Raw genomic sequence first — 23,679 nt, 5'->3', positions numbered from 1 at the left:
TCTGACCAACAATGCCGTTCTTTACAGACATGCCAGAGAGACCGAGGCCGATAAAGAGTCCCCCTCACCAGCCAGCATTCAATACATAATCCCGTTTCTCACCTGGTACGGGCAGAATCCCAGTCTAGAACCAATTTAGCCAACTGTTTCCTCTGCTTTTGTATGTTGGGGATCTCTACCTGTAGAGGAAAAACCAAAAGACAAAACAGGGTTGGAATAACTATCCTCTCAAAGAGTCTTAAAAACTAACTGTGTTCTAGGTAACCCTAAGGAAATAACCTAATGACCATTAGTTAAGTGTACAGAGTCTTAAACTCTGTGTTCTAGGTAACCCTAAGGAAATAACCTAATGACCCTTAGTTAAGCGTAAAAGGTCTTAAACTTGGTGTTCTAGGTAACCCAATGGAAATAACCTAATGACCCATAGTTCAGTCTACAAAGAGTCTTGAATAACTTCTGACAAGGAAACTCTTCAGGGGAAGCCTGAGTGACAAAAGCCTTCAGCGAAACCCCAGGGAGAAGACCAGGGCTCCTCTTTTCTTCAGTAAAAGCCTCGAATGAAAACCTCCAACAGACCGTTACACGCAAGCGAGGTCGGAAGCAGGCGACGGGCAAACTCACAGACGATCTGCCGACGGTAAAAGCCCTCTTACCTCTGCCAGATGGTTTAAAGGTTCAAGGATGTCCTTCTCGATCTGTACTTCATGTTGGGAGAGTTCTTGGGCCAGCCTTTGTTCCGCTTCCCCGCATGAAAGCAACGTCTTTCTGTGAAAAAAAACCCAATAGAAATTGTATCAAAAACGTTCTAGATCGTAGAACGTCTGTATTACGCGTTCCGTTGGGCGGCAGGAATATTCTTACAGTTCTACGCATTTAGAAATTTATGTTCACCTACAAAATATTTTCTTTAAATTAAGGCTTCGGATGTAAACGGGTTTTAAACATTCCTTGTTTTAACCCTTTAGGTGCTTAAATAACTGACACTGCATACTTTTCTACTTTTTCCATCTTACTTACACCAAGAGGGTATCATCGTTAAGCATATTACATCCATCAATCATTGTCTGGGACACGCCCATCAGAGGAAGTTTTTTCTGAAAAAGAGCAAATTGTACACCTTAGCATAGAAACGTAGAGTCGGCCCCCATTCGGCCCCCATTCGGCCCCCGTCTAGTCGCCCCTATATCCCGCAGTACAGACTCAAACCTTAATCAGTCGTTGGTCTCGTTTTAGATTCAGGAGCCGTATGCCTATCCCATGCATGTTTAATCCCCACACTGTATTGCCCTCTACCACCTCTGCTGGGAGGCTGCTCCACTTACCCACCACTTTCTTAGTAAAGCAAAACGTCCTTACATTCCCTCTATGCCTCTAGTTTTAGATCACGACATCTTGCTGTAATATTTCTCCTCCTTTGGACTAAGAGCACCCTCAACACATGCGATGTCAGAGAGATACTGCCCCAGTCTCCCTGGCTGGCGGTGAACAGTCCCTGTATATTCACCCTGTATGTTCTGACCTATGGCTGATAGACGCAGAAGGCAGATTTCCCAACGTTTGTACCCCCCCACACACACAATAAGGGAAACCCCAACCTTTACTGCCCTCACCAGGGAGCCTTTGCTAAATCTGAGATTGATAGGAGTTGTAACTTACAAATCTCTTGTCAGTGTCGGTGCCTGGCTGCCCCTGCAAACAGCCCAGGAGCTTCTTGTGTGAGTTATGGCAGACCATTCGTACGCTGTCCAGACGCCTCTCGATCTGCGGGTGAAAGAATGAAAAAAAGAGGAGAAGAATAAAAAGGTTAATCGAATGATTCCAAGAAAAACGAATCATCGCCTTATCATGCTGCCTGTGGGGAACAATAGAATGACTTAATCACACAGTAGGACTCTCTGACTAATGAAAGTCTATGGAGGGTCGGACTTCATTAGCATCGCCATAAAGCATCAGCTCAGTGCGGTGTTTGAGCCGGGAAAGTCACCCAAAATATCACATGACTGCCAGCAACGGCGCCTCCAGATCTGCAGATAAAGGGGGTTTATTGGGACAAAATGAGATAAAAAACAGGATTTTGTCACCAACCAACATTACTGTATACAGTGCTGGGGGTTATTATTGTACAAAGCGCCGGGGGGGGTATATTACTATGCACAGAGCCAGAGGGGGGTTATATTACTGTACACAGCGCCTGAGGGGGGTTATATTACTGTATACAGCACTGAGGGGGGGTTATATTACTGTATAAAGCGCCGGGGGGGCAGTTATATTACTGTATACAGCGCCGGGGGGGGGAGTTATTACTGTATACAGCGCCGGGGGCGGTTTGTATTACTGTACACAGCGCCGGGGGGGGAGGGGGCGTGTTATTACTGTATACAGTTCACAGGGAGTTAGTGAATGGGGCCGTATAATTTACAGTTTTCGAGGAAGTGGTTTTTTTTTTTTTAAAGCTTCGCTACATTCCCCCCGGCAGATTCCCAACAAACGCGCATCCCGCCAACGTCAAACTAAGGACGTCCGAGACGCTCTCGCCAGGAACTCCCTTCCTCAGGACTGTCTGTCTGCAGAACATTCATTGATATAACAGTCCGCGGGATCCGCATGCGCAGCGAGGGATTCTCCATCCAGTTCCATGAAGAATTCCGCTAACATCCCGGACCAACTAACGACGCTTTAGTGATTCTTCTCGTCGCTTCCGGACCAATAAAGACTTGTTTAGGGATTATTATTTATTTTTTATTACCGTTAATGAAAGGAACGTCTAAAAATAAAAATCTGATTCCATGCAGAGCCCGTGTTTGTGGAAGAAAACCTGTAATCATCCGTGACATCATCTGTGACATCATCCGTACAAAAAAAAGGGATCCTTTCAAAAAAACAAGGGTAAACATTTCGAGTGCCAGCGGGGAGGAATAAAAAGATACCACCTCGGTTTTCCTGCGCGGCAGCGGCACCTGCCCCAAGCGTCCGGAGGGTGACTCAGATTTTGGCAAAGGAGATCGTGAGAGCGAAACGCGCCGGTGAGCCTTAAAGGGACCTTATAACTAAATGGTGTATCGATGGTCCCGGCAACAACGTCTGAGCAAGAACCTGATCTGACGCAGCTATGGCAACGCGCATAAAGCCCCAGACCGTCAAACTTTATATAGCGCCATCATATACCATATCGCTGTACAACGCATTCCCGACTGAAATCCAATTACAGGAAAGTCTCGCTGCTTGTAACTCGGCCCATGGAAAGCTGTCGGCGGTTTTCTTAAGCACCCAAAAGACCCAAACGTCGTAGCGCCGGGTGAGGATGATAGGGGTGGGGGGGGTTGTTTATTTTGTGAAAGGGCGGCTGCGGGTCAGCAATTCATTATAACCCCACTAAGTGTGGAAGTTTACTTTAGGGCCGATGTCCTGTTTACCCCCCGAGACGCCTTTGGGGTAAACAGGATGCGAGGGAGAGTCACAAATATTGAGGGGGGGGTATGAGGGGGGGGGTGATTTAAAAAAATAAAATAAGTAATGGTTATGGTTACTTGGCCAAATCTAGGGCACGGATTAACCTAATGGGACTTATTTACTAAACGGTGAGCTCATGGTCTGTGAATGTAGAGAAGGTTTTGTGTCATGAAAAATCTCCCAAATGCTTGCCTTCTCTCAAAGGGTTAAAAACCAGAGCCCGGGGCCCAGAGCCGAGCCGTTAGAGATGGGTTTCATTCTTGTTTATTCCTCCTCGGTTCTGTGGCACCTTTTAAACATTTTCTTTATTTCTCTTTTAATGTATACATTACATAGACGTCCGTGCGCCGCTCAGTGTATACACAGGGGCCGGGGGGCCGGGGCAGCGCATCGCTATCCGCCCTCCACTTATTTAAACAGTTTACTCCGTGCTTCTGTTATCTGGTGCGAGGTACCGGGCCGTGCCGCTGGAATGTATCCCGGCCGGGGGCAGCGCGGCGAGCATCAGCCAGAGTGCCAGGTATTACGACTCACACTACTCTCAGGCAGCCAAACGCGTCACCAGAGCTGCGCCTTATACACTCTGACAGACCGGCAGAAACCAGCTGCCTCAGAGCGACAGCAACCGGGTCATTTTAAGGAACACAGTCTGACAGCGGATCGGCCCCACTCGGCCCCCTGCTGTAAAGACTCAAACCTTGATTAGTCACTGGTCTCGTCTTAGATTCAGGAGCCGTATGTCTATCCCATGCATGTTTAATACCCTCACTGTATTACCCTCTACCACTTCTGCTGGGAGGCTGTTCCACTTATCTACCACCCTCTCAGTAAAGTAAAACTTCCTTACATTTCATCTCAGCCTCTGACCCTCTAGTGTTAGATTCTGGCCCTTTTCCCCTCCTTTGAAATAAATTTCTCTCCTGTACTTTGTTAAATCCCTTTAAGTATTTAAACGTCTCTCTCCCATCCCCCACCTTTCTCTTCTCTCCTCCAAGCCGTACATTGAGGGGGTAAACAGAGCCCTCCAGGCTGGCTCGGCTCGGCTGAATACCCCCAGACCCCTCGCCAAGCCGGGCACAGAGGAAGACTCGTGCCGATGAATCAGCCGTCCCAGTAACACACCCTGCCCCGGCGCATGAATAGAAGGAAAAGCCGCACCATTGTTCCCAGTCACCGCTCCCGCTTGTCACCAGTCTGGAAAAAGCTCAGTGGAAAAGCGGCCGAGCCGCCCAAAAACAACACAGGAGCCGATCCCCAAACCCCCCCCGGGTGCTCGGCACCAAAACACGCAGAGCGCCGCTTCCCAACCGCTTAAAGGGACGGAGTCACGCAGCGCCAAGAAGTGCTTTCTGAGCATTTAAATAGGGATTCTTTAAAGGGTTAAATAATCAATGAGAGCGCTTTCTGCGCATGCACAAAGGGGGCAAATGCACATATGGGGGGGGGTTGCTGCAGAATACCCCCGGTGCAAGGGAGTCCCCGCGGGCATATAAATGACGTCTGAGATATCATACGCATTAAAGGGCATGTAACGGGTGAGAAGCCCCTTCAACCGGCATAAAGAACAGCGGCCGAGCGGCACCCGGATGGATAAAAACACCCAGGGCACCCCCCCCCCACTCCCCGTTTATTCAGGGAGAAAGGACCATTTATAAAGAATACATAAAAAAACAAAAAACCTCTCTCCAGCCGGCAGCAGCAGCAGGTGTCGGGTTTATCCTCCCTAGAAACCAAAAAATATTTTCCCCGTTTATAATTATTCCAGAAACATAAAAAGGGAAAAACTACTGCTGAGATCAGTGGGAATTTACAAAATAAAACGTCAGCGACTCCGGCTGGAGTTTCCGTAAAAGGCCGGGGATTTGGCGCTCGAATGAATGGGTTGTTTAGAAATGGACATGCGCGGCTTCGGTTTCAGCCGTTCCGTAGTTTGCCGGCAGAGAATGAGCGTCCTGTTACATTATTCAGATCACAGGGAGAAACGCGAGACATCACAGCACAACGGCGCGTATCCCCTCGTGGCTCGATGACATCATCACCGCCCCCCCACTCTGCTTACCTGTAGAAGGTCATCGCTCAGCACCTCCGTCTTCTCCGCTCTGAAAAACAAAATGAAAAAACAACGTTTCAAGTAACAACTTCAGGACAATTTGGAATAACGACAGTAATAGCTAATAACAACAACAATATTAATAACAAGAATATTAATAACAAGAATATTATTATTACTATTACCATTCATAATAATACTAAAAACAATATTAATAACAAGAATATTAATAACAAGAATATTACTATTAGTATTACCATTCATAAGAATAGTAACAATAACAAGAATATTAATAACAGGAATATTAATAATAATATTCCCATTCATGCTAGCTATAATAACAATATTAATAAGAATAATGATATTATTACTAATTATCATGAAAGTAATAATAATAGCTGATTGTCCCGTCAAACAAGATCGCGGTGCGGACCCCCGGGGGGGGCGGTTACAGACGCTCCGCAGAATGCTCCGTGAGAGGAGAGCGGTCCGGCGAACCCCAAATATTTTATTTATATAGCACCATCCTATACCATAGCGCTGCACAACAGGTAAGCAGGACATAGCGGGTAACGCGTAACATAACAAAAGGCAAGGAGAGCCGCGCTCAAAGAGCTAACAATCTAAAAAGACCGATCCTCCAATTAAAGTCAGGAGAACATTTATTTATTTATTTATTTATTTATTTAAAGTCAAATTTATCCACCAATCAAGTTAAATAGAATTTGAATTGCAAATTAAACGACACGGCAAGCGAGACCACCTGCCCCCGCAGCGCAGCACTGGCACCCGTCCCGACCTCTAGTCTGTGGTGACGGCCGCACTCCCTTTCTGCTGATTAGTGAAGAACAGACCTCCGAGGTTTCTGTGTTGGTGCAATCAATAATATCAATTTTGGCTAAAGACTTTACAGAGGGGAGATTCAGAAGGGAGGCTCGTTTCAGAGAACAAGAGGTCGGAATCTACAACTAGAGGGTCAGAGGCTTACATGGAACGGAAGAAAAGTTTTACTTGACTGGGAGGGTAGTGGTTAAGTGGAACAGCTTCCCAGCAGAAGTGGTAGAGGGTAACAAACATACATGGGATAGGTATATGGCTCCCGAATCTAAGACGAGACCAACAACTGATTAAGGTCTGAGTCTTCACAGAAGCAAAGGGGCCGAATGGGGCCGTCACGTTCTATGTTCTGTAACACGTTACATATGACGCCTTTCTCTACACGCCAGCAGCCCATCTGGTTAGAGATTCACCGAGCTGTGACACGGAGAGTCCTGGACTCCTGATCCCGAACAGACCGGCAGCTCTGGATCCAGAGGAATTTGAGGCATTCATTCACAATCTCCGAGAACACGTCCGCCGGGGGCCAACGTCACGCTAAACACATCACAAGCCCAGTCCATCAACTTTACAGCCAATGAGAAGACGGATTTCCCTCTGCGGCGACAAGTCTGGCACTCGAACAGTTAACAAAGCACCACTGCATAGGGAGGCGCAGCGGTATACATTTCATGCTTAACACTTCGTCTGCTGGCCTGTACCCTGGTGAAAATGAAGCTACTTATGTATCTATGGTCATTGGGTTTTTTTTTTCTACCACCCCTGCCTGGAAGCCATTCCATGCACCCACCACTCTGTGACTAACTGTTCCCTGGAATGCTCCTCTAACGGTTAGGCATACAGTGCAGCCTCCACGTAACTAAAGACAGCTGCTCGAGGCTTAGACGTGAGGGAGGCTGTCCAGATGTGACCAGAGGCAGCTGTGGGTTCCCGTTACACGTCTGCGGTCTGCTTCCAGCAGCGAAAGGGTTAAGGGAGTCCTCACCTCCATGAGAAATGTTTCCCAGTTACTTGTATTAAATTCCAGTGCCCCTCCCCCCATAAAAAGTAATGACTCAATGGAGAGGCATGCGCGGCCCTCCCTCCTCCCCAGTTTATACTGGGAACCAGTAACACATCCCAGGTCTGGAGTCCGCCAGCTTCCCGAGGCTTTAAATATGGCTTCCTAAAAGCAGGAAGCAACGGAGAGGGACTTCCTGACATCAGAGTAACGCGGTTACATCATACCCGTGTATTTAACGAGTTACAACCAACGGGGAGGAAAAACAAAAGAATAAGTAGCAAAGGAGCCACAGGTATAGGTGTCCTTGTAACACAACAGAAACTAGTACCTAGAGCACGAAGAAGATCCGTGATCTCGGGTGGGTGGTAGATACAAGGAACAGCCTCCCAGTATAGACTAATACAGTAAAGACCTGGAGCCGCTGTTGCTGTCAGTCATGTGATATTTTGGGTGATTTTCCTGGCTCAAACACCACACTGGGCTGATGCTTTATGGCGATGCTAATGAAGTCCGATCCTCCATAGACTATCATTAGTCAGAGGGTCCTGCTGGGTGATTAAGACTGAGCCGTTCTATTGTTCCCCACAGGCAGTATGAGAAGGAGTCGGGGGGGGGGTCTAGTAGATCGGGGATCAGATAACAGAGCGAGAACTTATTTTTAATCCGATAAAATAGTGATTTTATACCATTTTATATTTATTAGATACTAGTAATAAAATTCTTTAATAATACATTCACCCCCCCCCCCGGACTTTGAACAGCAGATGTGGCCGGTAGTCGGGTTTACACCCAGTTGGGTTATGAGAATAAATGACTCCCCCAGAAAACAGCATCATGAAAATAAACAGCGCTGCGGAATCTGTCGGCGCTTTATAAATAAAGTATAATAATAATAATAATATAATAATAATAATCTAATAATAATTAATAATAATAATAATATAATAATATAATAATAATATAATAACAATAATAATATAATAATAATAATAAGTCAATAATTGTAGAAACTCCACGTAACATCCATGTAATCGGGAGACGATTTTACGGGTAAGCCGCCGTTCACACGCGTGTTATCTACACCTGGAATAGATTTTTATGGTGTTTGGAACATAAACCCTCCCAAAGCACGAGGCTGTGCAGAGCGAAGCGCGTTCTACACGTTACGGGTTTAGCTGATTACACACAATATAAAAAGATTTTTTTTCTGGTGTGATGGCAACAGAGCCTTTGAACGTATCAGTGTTGTCTCCTCGTGTTTACCTCCCATTACTAAAAAAAAAAAAAAAAAAAAAAAAAAATGAAAATAATTATATATATAATAAAAATAAACATATATAATAAATACACCCCAACACCCTGCTTGTTATGCCCGGTTTACCCATTGTACAGCGCTATGGAATATGATGGCGCCATATGAAACAATAAATAATAATAGAAATAATGGGAAGAGGGTAATTTTATATACAAATAACAATACAAGATACAGAGAAAAGGTTAGAAGGGTTTCCTTGGCTAAAGAGTAATTATTCCTCCCCTTCTCCAATGGAAAGCGACAGCCGGTTGAGTTTTGATTGGATAATGCCTTCTAATGAAGAGCCGCTAAACACTTAAACGGACAACGGATTGCTCTATAATCTCACCGAGATTCTGCCTGGCGGCTCAGTTAAGAAAACGAAGCTATTCGTCTGAGAGTAACTGAAATGGAGGAGTACTGACAGGGTGGTAGATAAGTGGAACAGCCTCCCAGCAGAAGTGGTAGAGGGTAATAAAGTGAGGGATTTAAACATGCATGGGATAGACATACGGCTCCTGAATCCAAGCCGATGGCCAACGACTGATTAAGGTTTGAGTCTTTACAGCAGGAATATGGGGCCGATCTGCCGGCAGATACTATGTTGTTGCGGCGACCTTGACGAGTCGTATTCGCTGCCGGGAAGCGTGATAGCAGACAGGTTCTGCCGGATTCCCTTATCACCTACCCAGAGGCCGGGGCACGCCGCAGGGCACGGGGTCACATAACTCACCGGCCCGCCCCGGAATGAGATTCCAGTAAAAATGGAGGCGGCGAGAAGATAAGTTTTTTGTAAATAAAAGTTTTGGCGATTTATCCGTTTATTGCATGATTTATATTCCAGAAAACCCGACGCAGGTCATTCAGGTGAATTTTATTTATATCACTGGCCTATCAGAGAGCCGGCTGCGAGCGGCAACCTGAGAAACACGGGGGTTACCGGGCTCATGACACGTGGCGTCTGGCACCGGATTCTATAAAGGGCCCGTCTGCTCTTCATTGGCTCCTAAAAACTTAAGACTGGCTGCAAAATATAGTATTTTTGGTTCTAAAAAAATTTCGATCCCTTCAAAAAGTAGTAGATGAGTGGAACAGCCTCCCAGCAGAGTGAGGATGTCCAATAGGATTGTTTTCCTGCAGCGGATTGACTGCTTCGAGCAGCCAATCAGCAGTGCGAATCGTCGGACCAGGCAGAAGGCAGGGAGCTGCAGCTTCTCCTTAAGGTGAGTTAGTCGTGCCTGCGCTGATCAGGAGCGCGTTCAGTATCCGCTTCCGAGTCTGTGGAGCTCTTATTCTCTAATACGCCGAAAATCCCTCTTATTACATAACCTCCAAATACGCCAAATCATCTTAATTTTACAAAGGATCACTTGAAAAGCACTAATCCCCCCCCCCACGGATATACTACCCATCATGCACTGTGTATCCGTTATACAGCGCTGCAGAACATGACGGCGCTATATTAACCAATAATCAGAAATCGCCTACCGTATATTATATATATTATTACCAGTATCAGAACCAAAGCACATTTTCAAAAATAGTTTGTTTCTTTGTTTAAACCGGTTGCAGTTTTCACCCCATAATATGATGTTTAATCTACTAAACCTCCCGACTCCTTCTCATACTGCCTGTGGGGAACAATAGAACAGCTCAGTCTTAATCACCCAGCAGGACACTCTGACTAATACAAGTCTATGGAGGAAAGGACTTTAGCATTGCCATAAAGCATCAGCTCAGTGCGGTGTTTGAGCCGGGAAAATCACCCAAAATATCACATGACTGACAGCAACGGCGGCTCCAGGTCTGCAGATAAAGGGAGTTTATTGGAACAAAATGAGATAAACAGATTTTTGTCACCGACTGACTTTACTATATACAGCGCTGGGGGTTATATTACTGTATACAGCGCTGGGGGTTATTACTGTATACAGTGCTGGAGGTTATATTACTGTATACAGCGCTGGGGGTTATATAACTGTATACAGCGCTGGGGGTTATATTACTGTATACAGCGCTGGGGGTTATTACTGTATACAGTGCTGGAGGTTATATTACTGTATACAGCGCTGGGGGTTATATTACTGTATACAGCGCTGGGGGTTATATTACTGTATACAGCGCTGGGGGTTATTACTGTATACAGTGCTGGAGGTTATATTACTGTATACAGCGCTGGGGGTTATATTACTGTATACAGCGCTGGGGGTTATATTACTGTATACAGAGCTGGGGGGGTTATATTACTGTATACAGAGCTGGGGGGGTTATATTACTGTATATAGCACTGGGGGGTTATATTACTGTATACAGCGCTGGGGGTTATATTACTGTATACAGCGCTGGGGGTTATATTACTGTATACAGCGCTGGGGGTTATTACTGTATACAGCGCTGGGGGTTATATTACTGTATACAGCGCTGGGGGTTATATTACTGTATACAGAGCTGGGGGTTATATTACTGTATACAGCACTGGGAGGTGATATTACTGTATACAGCGCTGGGGGTTATATTACTGTATACAGCGCTGGGGGTTATATTACTGTATACAGCGCTGGGGTTATATTACTGTATACAGCACTGGGGGTTATATTACTGTATACAGCGCTGGGGGTTATATTACTGTATACAGTGCTGGGGGTTATATTACTGTATACAGTGCTGGGGGTTATATTACTGTATACAGCGCTGGGGGTTATATTACTGTATACAGCACTGGGGGTTATATTACTGTATACAGCGCTGGGGGTTATATTACTGTATACAGCGCTGGGGGGGTTATATTACTGTATACAGCGCTGGGGGTTATATTACTGTATACAGCGCTGGGGGGTTATATTACTGTATACAGCGCTGGGGGTTATATTACTGTATACAGCGCTGGGGGTTATATTACTGTATACAGCGCTGGGGGTTATATTACTGTATACAGCGCTGGGGTTATATTACTGTATACAGTGCTGGGGGTTATATTACTGTATACAGCGCTGGGGGGTTATATTACTGTATACAGCGCTGGGGGTATATTATTGTATACAGCGCCGGGGGTTATATTACTGTATACAGCGCTGGGGGTTATATTACTGTATACAGCGCTGGGGGGGTTATTACTGAATACAGCGCTGGGGGGGGTTATTACTGAATACAGCGCTGGGGGGGGTTATTACTGAATACAGCGCTGGGGGGGGTTATTACTGTATACAGCGCTGGGGTATTCTGTGCACACACACAGCGATCAGGCGGATCCCTGGAACCGTATTGGTCGCTTCGCACGGCTTTATGTTATTCGCTTTTTGGGGCAGTAAATGGCCGATTATGGCAATAAACGGGAGGAGGGCTCTTTAAATATTAATCCGTCCGCTGGCGTGATACAGCGAGGACGGTCTGTGCCGGGCAGACGCAGCAAAGTCCTCGGAAGCTTTTAGATTCTATAAATAAAGCTCTGCCGGTCGCTGGATTTGTTTTATGCACCCGGAGGAAGTATGGAAGCTTTCAAAAGTATTTATAGTTCAAAGAAAACGACTCAAAAACAACAATAAAAAAAAATTGGAAATGTATTTATTTATATAGCGCCATCATATTTCACGGTGCTGTACTATGGGATTATAAAAAAAATGTACAAAAAAATCCACTGTGCTAAAAATATATATTTTCTGCAAAATTTACATAAAAAAAACAAAAAACAAAACTCAGTTGCTAAGCAACACTAACAGCCCAATATCTGTATTTTTTTTTTAGGTTGATTTGAATTTGTCTGGTATGCAGCCAGGAGGGGGTGGAGCAAAAACCAAAATCAGCCGAATAGTGGGCGGGACCAGGCAGCGAGTGGGTGGGGTTTACGGCTCCACCAAGAGATAGAAAGTCCCGGCAACCAGCTGCGGGATGCGGTCGGCAGGGAAACCTAGAATTTTATGCCCTTTTTTTTTTTTTTTTAGGGCCATTTGATAAAGGTAATTCTGAGCTCAGACTTAAACATAACATAAAATAAAACAATATGTTTAAAAAAAATAAAAATTTACATTTTTATATTTTAAATGATTATTAGAATTTTTTGGGGGGCCCTCATATAGTATAAAAACATTTTGCGCGTTCTATGAATGCATTATATATATATATGATACGCACATCATGACACATTCTCGCTTCTATAGTTAATTATTACTCATTAAAATTCCACGGCGGCATTTCCGGCGATAAAAACGTGACTTTTGGGACCGGTTTCCACGCCTCGAGATGCCATCAGTCTGAATTGTTTCATTCCCCCAAAATATGAAGCGGGTTATTGACACACGGGGTGGGGTAATAAGGCAGACGGCCGCAACGTGTGCCTGTAACCATAGCAACCACGCCCAACAACACGGGGCGATCACGGGGGATTTGTTAACTAGGAGGTTTTTCTTCTCGATGCGTCAAAAATAATAAGGCGACTCATCAAATCCCAAATTATCCACATGGTGGGGAGGAAAAAATGTTTATTTTTGGATCACCGATTCCAGTAGAGTTTGCTACCAAAGAAGCCATAGATAAAGTGATTTTAACCCTCTTTTTTCCAGCGTGTGAGCTAAAAAGTAACGGCCACTTAATAATAATGTATTTTTTCCTTTAAAAAAATAAAAAAAAATCACATTTTCTTACAGTGATTTTTCACTCAATTCTTGAGCCTTTTACCTTTTTATTAAGCCACAGACTATTTGGCCAATAAACGCATAATACATCACAACGCAGCGATGTGATGTCACACTCCGTTCACGCGATGACCCGGGAATCCTATTCCCTAACCCCAGAGTTAAAATACTTCTTTCAATTTGCCACGCAGCCTACAACGGAGCCCACGTGGCCAACCAACTCTGACCGCACACAGCCAGGCTCTGCCTGAGGATGATGAGAGTTTTAGCATGTATATATATATATAAGACTCTGTAATCGAGCCAGGGATACCTTCGAACTTTCCACCAGACACGCGAGTGGGGTAAGATGAAGGAACGCGAGAGGTTAATTCCGGGGTGGGGGTTAGAAGCAGGTGGGTTCAGGCAGGCAGGGGTTAAGGCCGTATGTTGAGATGTTTTTGTTTGGAGGAAGCGGTGTTAGGCGGCACACCCGGATCCACGCACACGTGTTACACACGTAACGCTCTGTGATTCAGGCTCCGAGCCGCCATCTCGGCCAGAAGCCCCAGGGACCTGCTAAATATAGCCAACCATTCCAAGCCAGGCCGGGGCTTATTACCCGTTCACGCAGAGAGCACATAAGTCTCCAGCTCGTTCTCAGATCGGGCCAGGCTTCCTCCCCAGAAGGTGCTGGACAGGTTGTTTGTTACACACATACTTCCCAAGTCCCCGTGTCCCCCTTTCCTCCCCCGACGCCCTCCTTTCCTCCTCAAATAATTCTGATTGGTCTTGAGGCCACTTAAAATTCCCCACCGACCTGCCGTACCCCAACCCCCCCCCATTAAAACATATAGTTATGTCTCCACAATACTGTTTAACGTGACCGTCTGGTTGCCCCCCCCCTTTTATGTTTTAGTATTTTTTATCTAATAACACATTGTATGATTTCTTCCCAGCATGCACCTGGCTTCCCTATGCCTAATAGGTTTCCTGTCTCTTGTTAACTGGTGCAGGACTCAGAGGTTATGTCATTGCATGTCGTGCACATTCTTAATGGCGTTTTCTTGTTTTCCACATTACACACCTACTCCCCCCCCCCGGTGAATTAGGGCACCCCCCGGAGGGCGGAGCCTGGGTGGTGGAGTGTCACTCAAACTGGCAGCGCTACTGTGCATGTGCGGAATTCTGAGCATGTGCAGTATGCATTCTCCAGGGTCCCAGCCGGCCAGAGATAATGCCGGCGGGACAGCAGAGGGAGTGGCAAAATCGGGACTGTCACGCAGAAAGCAGGACACTTGGGAGGCATTCTATTAATATCTTTCTCATGATTTCATAATTTCACGAATTGAGTGTCATGAAGCTGTTTTTGATCGTCTTGGGTGTGAACTTTCCAGGAATATTTTATAGCCGACACGGTCTGATGTTTATGACATCACACGTCACCCAGACGCTGTCACACATAACGAGACGGCCTGCAACCCACATCACGCCAACGGGAACGCAGCGACGGCTTAAGGTCTGTTTACAGAAGGTGTCGGCCTGAAGAGAACAGAGAATGAAAGTAGAAGAGAAATCCCTTCTACCAAATTCAGGAGCCATATGTCTATCTCATGCAACTTTAAAACCCCTCACTGTACTGGCATATACCACCTCTGCTGGGAGGCTGGTCTACTTATAAACCACCCTCTCAATAAATGGTGCCCTTAAACAATCTCTCTGTTTCTTAAAGCTACCAGAAACCAAATGTATTCATTCCAGCGCTTGCTTAATAACTGATATCCTCCAACCCCCCCCCCATCTTTGCCATTGGTATGGCCCACAGGTTTGGTCCTCTACATTGCGATCTCTGGAGAAGGCCGACCTCCACCTAAATTATCGCTTTCATAAAGAATGCTGTCCACCTGAAGAAAAGTGTTCTACAGAATGTTATCTGCATCTCGGAAGCAGTAATGTCACCAACCTATGCCACGGAGGGGTACAAAACCTGGCAGATCGCAAAACCTCCCCATCAGACATGTGCTAGTAAGAGCCAGACCCATCTATACTAATGACAGTAACTTCCCAGACGCCATAATCTAATAGCCGCCGGCCCAACGGGAAATTATTTTAATGGCTTTAGAATCGATCAGAGCCGGCGCTGGAACCAAGGAGAGACGGAATAACGGGACGGACGGGACGAGCAGCAACAGGACAAGGAATAATTGGCACATTTTGTAAACAGGAAGATAAGTGGAACAGCCTCCCAGCAGAAGTGGTAGAGGGTAATACAGTGAGGGTATTAAACATGCATGGGATAGACATACGGCTCCTGAATCTAACACGAGGCCAACGACTGATTAAGGTTTGAATCTTTACTGCAGAAAAAAAGGGCGACTAGATGGGGGCCGAATGGGGCCGATCTTGACAGGTCTCTGGGGCAGTTTATAAATCTCTGTCCCCCTCACAGGAAGTGGAAAGACTCCGGGGGAAGAGGTATCCTTTGCTTGTGGATCAGCTCAGCCTCCTATTGGATGCACTGAGCGATCCCCCAGCCAATAGAAACTCTAAGAGGTGGCGGACTACTTTTAAATGTCTGACCCAGCGGGAGCCCAGACTGCAACCGCATCACCGCTTAGTGGGAATCAAGGAGCAGAAAGAGGCACGGCGCGCGGATGCCAAGATGGTCCACGAAGCCTCATGACCTCATCATACGCTGTCATGAGGTCATACAACAGCAGTAACCGGATTATTCAGGACAGAGCTGCCCCTCTCGACAAAGCAGAGATAGGAACGCGGAAAAAAAAGAATTCCAGTTTTTGGGTTTTTTTTTTTTGGGGTTTTTTTTTTTAAAAGGTCGGTGCAAAAAAAATTGGTTAAAGTAAAACTTCCAGAACAATCAATTTACCGAACTGTAGCCCAATCAATGACTTCCAGAGGCGGCCAATCAGCTTCTTCAAAAAGAAAGCTGCAGCAGAAAGAGCAGGAGCGTTAAAGTGTCTGGGGGGGGGGGATATAATATAATATATACGCCGCGGTGACTCCTCGCAAGACGCGGCAGCCGATAGGAAAGCCTTTTCAGCTCAGTCAGCATTTTGTCGAATCCGCGGCACTTCCTCTCCTTCGAGAGAGAATACGGGAAGCGGGTATTTATACGGGAAGCGGGTATTTATACGGGAAGCGGGTATTTATAAGCGGAGCGTCCGAGAAGAAGTGAAATTTCTTATAACCACCCAAAATAAAACGGCCAATAACCGGAGAGTCTCGAAGATTCTCAAAGTATTAACCCTTTAACAGCCCGTTGTGAAGACTCTATATACCGGCCCTCGCGGAATCCTTGACTTGTCATTATTTAAAGATGCACGTAATCGAGTCACCTGCATTCAAGCAGGGATCTGAACCATAACATACTGGGAGCAAAAGCACCAATTGTGAGGCTTATATATGATCCCCTATTCCCGCTGACAATGCTGCCGGGGGATAACCTGGAGACCCGGAGAAGCGGCGATATACCCAGAGTCTCCGGGGAGTTCCCAGGTAGGTCAGCCAGCTATGTGATTGGCCAACGGGGTCCGACAATGTTCGGAATAATCAGATGGGCCCCAGAAACGTTGCTGGGGCATAATTAAGCAGCCAATCAGCGGCGGGAATCCTCAGACCACAGAGAAGTCTGGGAGCTGCAGCTTCCACCTAAAGCAAGCAATTTTTTTTAAAGAATACGTAAACGATCCCTTTAACGATGCATTGCAGAACATTTGAGGATTGGGGGCCGAATGTACTGCGCTGTACGGCGGATCAGGAAGACAGTCAAACTAATCAAGGCCTCTCCAGCTTCATTTAATCTCTATGTGTAAAGGCACTCAAAGGGTTTAAAGGGACGCTCCAGACACAACATGCACTTTAATGCATATGATAGCGGAGCGGCCCCTTTAAATTCCGTGATGCCCCCCTGCAGAATCCCCCCACATGCATTTGCCTCCTTCCCCACCCCAGCTATTTTTCATGCACCTGTGTGCATGAAGCAGCCAATCAGAGGCTAGAATCAGACTGCAAAGCAGTCGAGGAGCTGCAGCTTCTTCCTAAGGTACCAAACTTACTTGATGATTAAGCACGTTCCATGCATTCTTTTTTCACGAGGCTGTCATGGTCAGCAAACTGTCCTTTAATAATTAAAGGGACCCTCCAGCCATCATATGCACTTTAATTCATTCAATAGCAGAGAGGTTCCTTTAAAAAGGAGCCAATCAGATGCAAGAATCATCGGACCATGGAGGAGGGGGGGTGCTTTATAAAAAAAAAAAAAGAATGCTCGTAAAGTACTTTAATATGAATTCTTCTTTAGCGAGGCTGTCAAGGACGCCGTCCCTTTAAGGAAACTTAAAAAAAATAAGTTTCAGTTCTTCTAACCCCTTGCAGTTTGAGGATCTCGCCGTCAACAACATCTGTTCACAGGCCCGACCTCTTATTACTTATTCATATAGCGCTATCATATTCCGCAGCGCTGTACAACAGGTAAACAGGACATAAGAAGCAGCGCATCGCATATAAAAGACCTTTAATGTCAAAGCGGGGCGAGAAACTAAACGGCGCGCCTGACCAGTCTGGGACGATGTTCGCTGAAGAAAGCCGCAATGCTTAACAGGGTATTACTGATTAACCCCGCGTTTCCATGGCGGGATTCCCTGGGTCACGCACGGAGGAAAGCAGCACATGTTTCAGATTACGGACACGGATGGAGGATTTTACGGCCCTTGGGAAGAAAAAGCGCAGTATGGAAAAGAAGGTGGGGGGGAGGGAAGATTATTTCTCAAGGTCTCAATACATTTATGTAAAAAAAAAAAAAAGGAGAATTTGTGGCTAAAAAAAATATATTATACATTAACAATATATAAAACAATACATAATAAATACTAAAAAACTAAAGTATAATCTAATTCTTCATTAAAATAGGTAATAAATCATTTCCTTACTTTTGATGTGAATTTTTGACCCAGTGACTGATATTTAGAAGAATTTTTTTTTATTTTTATAAATTTTTATTTATAAAAAACAAATTCTTGCGCTTTCTATACACATTATCGGGCTGTAGAACCCTGCGATACGCTCAGCAAACATTCCGAGACCAAGAAGAGGGACTGGCCTTCCCAAACAGTGACACTTGACAGGTATGCAGAATCCCGGTAAGTTACTAAACCAGAAAAACATGTTTCTTTAACAAAGTTCACCCAGAACCCCTGGAAATAACGACAACAAATTCAAAAAAATATATATATATATATTAAAAAAAAATATAAATATATACTAAAAAAAAAAAAAAAAGCTGGTGGATTTTCCAATGGACGTTATGAGTAATGCATTCTCCCCACTGTCCCGAAAAATCAGGACTGTCCAACGCAATAAACACAGGATTATATGATGACACCCTGTGTGTTTCCCTTTAAATCTCGGACGCGAGAAACCAGATTCCTCCCTTCAGCTACAAACTTAAAAAGGATTCCGAGCCGCCGTACCCCAGGTAATCGCGATTATTGTTCCACCTCCAAGCATTGTCTTGGCCTTAGACCTTAATCCATAGCCATTGAGACAAGATAAATAATACTCGGTGCTCAACGCTTCCCGTATCTCTGCTCCGACTTTACCCAGATCTACTAAAAGAAATCACAAGTGGTGGTAGATAAGTGGAGCAGCCTCCCAGCAGAAGTGGTAGGGGCTAATACAGTGAGGGGATTTAAACATGCATGGGATAAACATACGGCTCATGAATCCAAGATGAGACCAACGACTGATTAGGGTTTGAGTCTTTACACCAGGAGAAACGGGCGACTAGACGGGGGCCGATTAATTAATAAATCAGACCTTCAGCAGTCGGTAAAAGTCCCGTAACCATCTCAGGGGCCGGGGCCCTTTCCTTTTCTGCTTTCTCCGGCAGTCTTGTAAGCGTTCGCCCACTCGAAAAGAATGGAAGTGACAGAAAAGAACGCGGTCCGAGAGACCGTACAATGGCTATTTTACCAGAAACAATGGCGGCTATTTATAAGAGGGTCTCAGAGACCACCCGTAGGATGGGACGAGCAGGACCTGTTCTGGTCCACGGCATCTTTATGGGGGAGCGCGGTTCAAATGGGGATCTGGGGGTGTTGGGGGTCACTTAGCGTCACCAGTGGGCATTTTCTGCTGTTTCTATACACATTATCGGGGCTTTTAGGGCTGTAGAACCCTGCGATCCCCTCATACCCAGCAAACATTCCGAGCTCCTAGAAAAGAGGGGCATCAGGGACTTGAGTTGCAAAAGAGGGACTGCTCCTCCTAAAGGAGGCCACTTGGGAGTTATGTTTAGTTAGATGCCTGTACGTTACAGCAGGAAGTAATGTGTGCAGCTTCTATCTGCTTCCCCCAGAAACAGAATCATGGCAGGTATTGGCCAGCTAGACAAACTACCTAAATTAAAGGAAAACTCCCACTATTTGTATCGTTACTGGTATCAGAATTTAAAAAATGCATTCTAAATATATTGCCTAGGGAGTGGGGGGTTTGTATGTTTGTGTGTGGGGGGGGTTAACCCTCTACATGCTAGGGCACATTTTTTCATAGTTTTTTTTGTTGTTTTTTTTTAGAATGCCTGTTTATAACCATCGCTAATGAGGAAACTTATGAATCAGGAAAAATTGGCTAAAATATATACATATTAAACAAACACCGAGGTTAGTACGCCCCACCCCCACCCCAAAAGGAGCGATTAACGAAAGAATGCGCACAATCTTTGTAAATGGCAACTAAGCTGTTAAACTGGAAGCCTTTATGTACCGGCAAGCGGAGCGCGGCAGTATAATGGGACTGGTTACTGTTTAAGCAGAAAATAACCCGAGTCAGCGCTTTCTTCCACAGGCGACAAACAGCCAAGTTGTTTGCGCGTTAAAGAACTGTATTGTGGCGGCGCGCGGCCCGTCAGGAGATCCGCCGGCGGCAGAGAGGGCCCGAAAGAACAACTCTGTTACAAATAATTACATTTATAAAAAATGTTTTTTTTTTTTAACTAATTCATGGGGGGGCTGTGATGGAAAAAAGAGACAATATGGGCTTTTTTTCCCCTTAAAAAAAAACAAAAAAAACCCCAGAGAGTCTGCTGATTGGGGGCTGATTGACAGCAATCACTCAACAAGCCAGCCACAGCCATAGGTTTTTTCCCCTTCAAGACGATTAAACGGGGACAACGCCATCATGCATGATACACGCATGATACAAAATCAATGCTCGAACTTGTGGACCAACAGACTATAAAGAAGGAAAGAATGTTCATTTGTCAGGCCACCTATATTTCTGATGGTTTTTTTTGTTTTTAACACAAATATAGTTGTTTTAAGGGTGTGGCAGGGGCGTGGCTGGGGGCGTGGTTCGGTATGGTGTTTTACCAAGGCTTATTTACGCAGTTTAATTTATAAAGCGGTTTCTAGTCACATTAGTGGGAAGGCAAAATTTGGGACCCAAAGAGGGACTGTCCCATCTGACCAAGGTCGCTTTGTAGTTGCAGATATTGAGCGGGCTTGAGAAAGGTACACGGCGCATGGCAAGGAGCGAAAAACACAAAACCAATAAACAAAAATTACAGTAAGAAGAAAATTGCTAATTATTGGCAACATTGTTACAAACATCAAGGAAATTTGGTCCATGAATAAAATAGCGGCATCAGGGGGCAGCCTTTAACCCCATGAGTGCCCACCAAAGGCTCTGCACATTGCCTTGGTTCACAAAAGGTTAAATGAAGCGCCACTCTCGCTGTCATCCTTTACCCTGTATAATAATTCATAAATGCCCAGTTTAGGGCCGTTTAGAGCCAGCCAAGCGTTTTTGCCCTCCCTTTTAGAGTGTTCAGGCCATGTCCAGATGTTGCGGGGCTGCCACAACCATCACCCTCAGCCAGATCCTGCAAGACAGCGACGGTCATCACACAGACACAGGTAATATCTGTCAGAACCCACTCAGACCGGATTCTGCCATCAAGTCTGTTTTTGGTTATCAATAATTCATTAATTCTGCTGGAAAGAGACGTCTAACAGAGACTTTCCTGCCTCGGGACTGGGAAAGAAATGAATGGGTTTTTGTTCCTCCCCAAAACCAAAGGCAAGTCGAACTTTAACACACAGACGCTGATGGAATGCATTATAATATACTGAAGATTCGGCGGAGGTTCCGGTCACTACAACACCTCACACTCCCAGCCATACCCTCATGGGGTTAATCAGTATGTTTACACCCTGTTCATAGGCTCAGAGTGTCACATTAATCACAAGGAGTTCCCAGGACCTAGGGGTGTACGGAGTTAAACACAGGGGCTTTAGTGAAGGACTCCTTGGTCTTGTCTTACATTCAGGATCCCGCGCATGTTTAAATTCCCCCGCTGTATTAAGCTCTGCCCCTTCCGCTGGGATGCTGTTCCACTTATCTACCACTCTTTCAGCAAAGAATAAAAAAAAATCCCTCAAAGCCTGGAATGGCATCTGAATGCATATTTAGACGCTAATGACCTTTAGCAACAACATGGGGAGGACTAACAACTCCTTAAGACTGTTCTTAAATAAACATTTCACTACCTTATCGCAAACCTGGGAGTGAGAACAGTCGTCATAGCGACCGGCCCAAATACACAGATGCTACGCTTGGCGAAGTCCTAGAAGGTCCAGTGATAAAAGGGTTAATCACCGCCTGCAATTATTTTTGGTATCTAAAAATGGTTCTCCTACTAAAATAGCCTGGATAGGGGATCAGCCAATCAGCGCGTTCCCTGACTGGGGGATTCTGGGAGTTGTAGTTCTGCAAACAGCTGGACGGCTTCTAGTAGAGAGTATAGTAATGGACATATAAAAAGTTAGCGCGCAGGTACGCGTCTGACTGCACGGCCCCGGGGCCCTATTTACCTAACGCACCGGCCCGTCTTATCCGGTGCGTCAGACCCTTTGAATGTAGGGACTGTAAGAAGTGCTGTGGGAGTGCTTGGCGCTATATAAATAAAAGATGATAATAATACTTATTTATTCTACAGGAGTCTCAGCAAAAATCTATTATTAATATTTTCATTGATAAAGAGCAGATTGCGCCGGGCTATTCATTAAATGTATATGTTTAATAAAGAAAGCCAAAGGCGGATGTGCCGGGGCCATGACTACAAATCTAATAATTAATAATAAATTCCCACAATGCATTATCACGATCCGTATAAAAGAATAACGTCAACATGCGCTATACATCACGCGGCAACACAACATTCCACACGGCAACGCGACATTCCACGCCGACATGTCAACAGGCGACGGAAAAAGATGCGTCTCTCCTATATAAATATATACATTCACATACATATATATATATACATAATATATATAGATATGAGAGAGATTATACACACATGGGACATACATAGATATTAAAAATATACACACATACACATACATACATGGTACATACACACAAACACATGTATAAAAAACAGAAAAAAATATATATATATATATATGTTACAGCGGGAGGCTTTATAGTGGGTCTCTCTGCGCATTTCTTATACATTGCCCCCAGTACAGCGCTATGGTATAGGTTGGTATTGGAAAACCATAAATTCCTCAAGGTAGGACGGGAGGGGATGTAGGGGGTTAATGATGGGACGGGGTGATCTGATGAGGGGTACAGGGGGGGGGATTAGTCCAGGGAGGGAACCATGGATAGAGGGGTAATAAGGGAGAATGGGGTAACAGAAGGGGTAAGGGGGTAGAAATAAAAGGGGGAAAGTGAAGAGACGGGGGGAAGGGGTAAATGGGTCCAGGAAATGTTTGTACCGGGGGAGGAGGGGGGGGTGTCAGGGAGAGGAAGCCGGAAAACGAAACCAGAAGCGGGATTTAAACATCAGGAAAAGCTGGGGATGCGGGGATCACACTGACAGATGGCGGGGGGGGGGCACCTAAAGGCCAGAAGGACCAGGTACTAGGAGATTTAAGGGTAGTCGTGACAGGGATCGTTGTATGGCAGGGGCAGGTATATAAATAAGTTACATAAAGGGACAAAGTGAGGGGAAAAGGGACAAAGTGAGGGGAAAAGGGACAGAGTGAGGGGAAAAGGGACAGAGTGAGGGGAAAAGGGACAGAGTGAGGGGTAAAGGGCTGGAGTTCGGGGTAATCTGCCCTCCCGGGGGCCACTCACCTGCCCACAGTCTGGTTGGCCAACTGCCTCATGCGATTAAACTGCTTCTTCATGATGACTCCTCGTTAGGTCCAAACTCTGAGGAAAAAGTTGTGCCGTTGGCCGCCGCCTCCTCCGGTGCTGCTGCTCCTGCCCTATATCTGCGACTACTCCATTGGGTAGCGGTGTGACCCGGAGAGGCCCCCGACACTCTGCGCACTGAGCCCGGGGCTCCGGAGTGGGAGAGAACCGGCACCTCCCAGCCACACACGCAGCACACAGCCCGAGCGCACCT

General features: G+C 45.6%; 1 protein-coding gene across 3 annotated transcripts in view; it reads right to left on the bottom strand.

The window, feature by feature from the left end:
* The window catches only part of ARHGAP17 (Rho GTPase activating protein 17), a 34,610-nt gene extending 10,931 nt beyond the window's left edge, over positions 1-23,679 (bottom strand). For all 3 annotated transcript variants that reach the window (XM_053471063.1, XM_053471065.1, XM_053471064.1), the window contains exons 1-6: positions 23,406-23,679; positions 5,510-5,549; positions 1,657-1,761; positions 1,018-1,094; positions 654-765; positions 103-179 (exon numbers count right to left, since the gene is read on the bottom strand). In XM_053471063.1, the coding sequence (XP_053327038.1) occupies positions 103-179; positions 654-765; positions 1,018-1,094; positions 1,657-1,761; positions 5,510-5,549; positions 23,406-23,458 (464 nt within the window). In that variant the 5' untranslated portion in view covers positions 23,459-23,679. The remainder of the gene's footprint in view (positions 1-102; positions 180-653; positions 766-1,017; positions 1,095-1,656; positions 1,762-5,509; positions 5,550-23,405) is intronic.

The sequence above is a fragment of the Spea bombifrons genome, chromosome 7, assembly GCF_027358695.1.
Source record: "Spea bombifrons isolate aSpeBom1 chromosome 7, aSpeBom1.2.pri, whole genome shotgun sequence".
Taxonomy (NCBI): Eukaryota; Metazoa; Chordata; class Amphibia; order Anura; family Pelobatidae; genus Spea; species Spea bombifrons.
The sequence above is the reverse complement of the archived record's forward strand: the minus strand, read 5'-3'. Positions and strand labels throughout refer to the sequence as shown.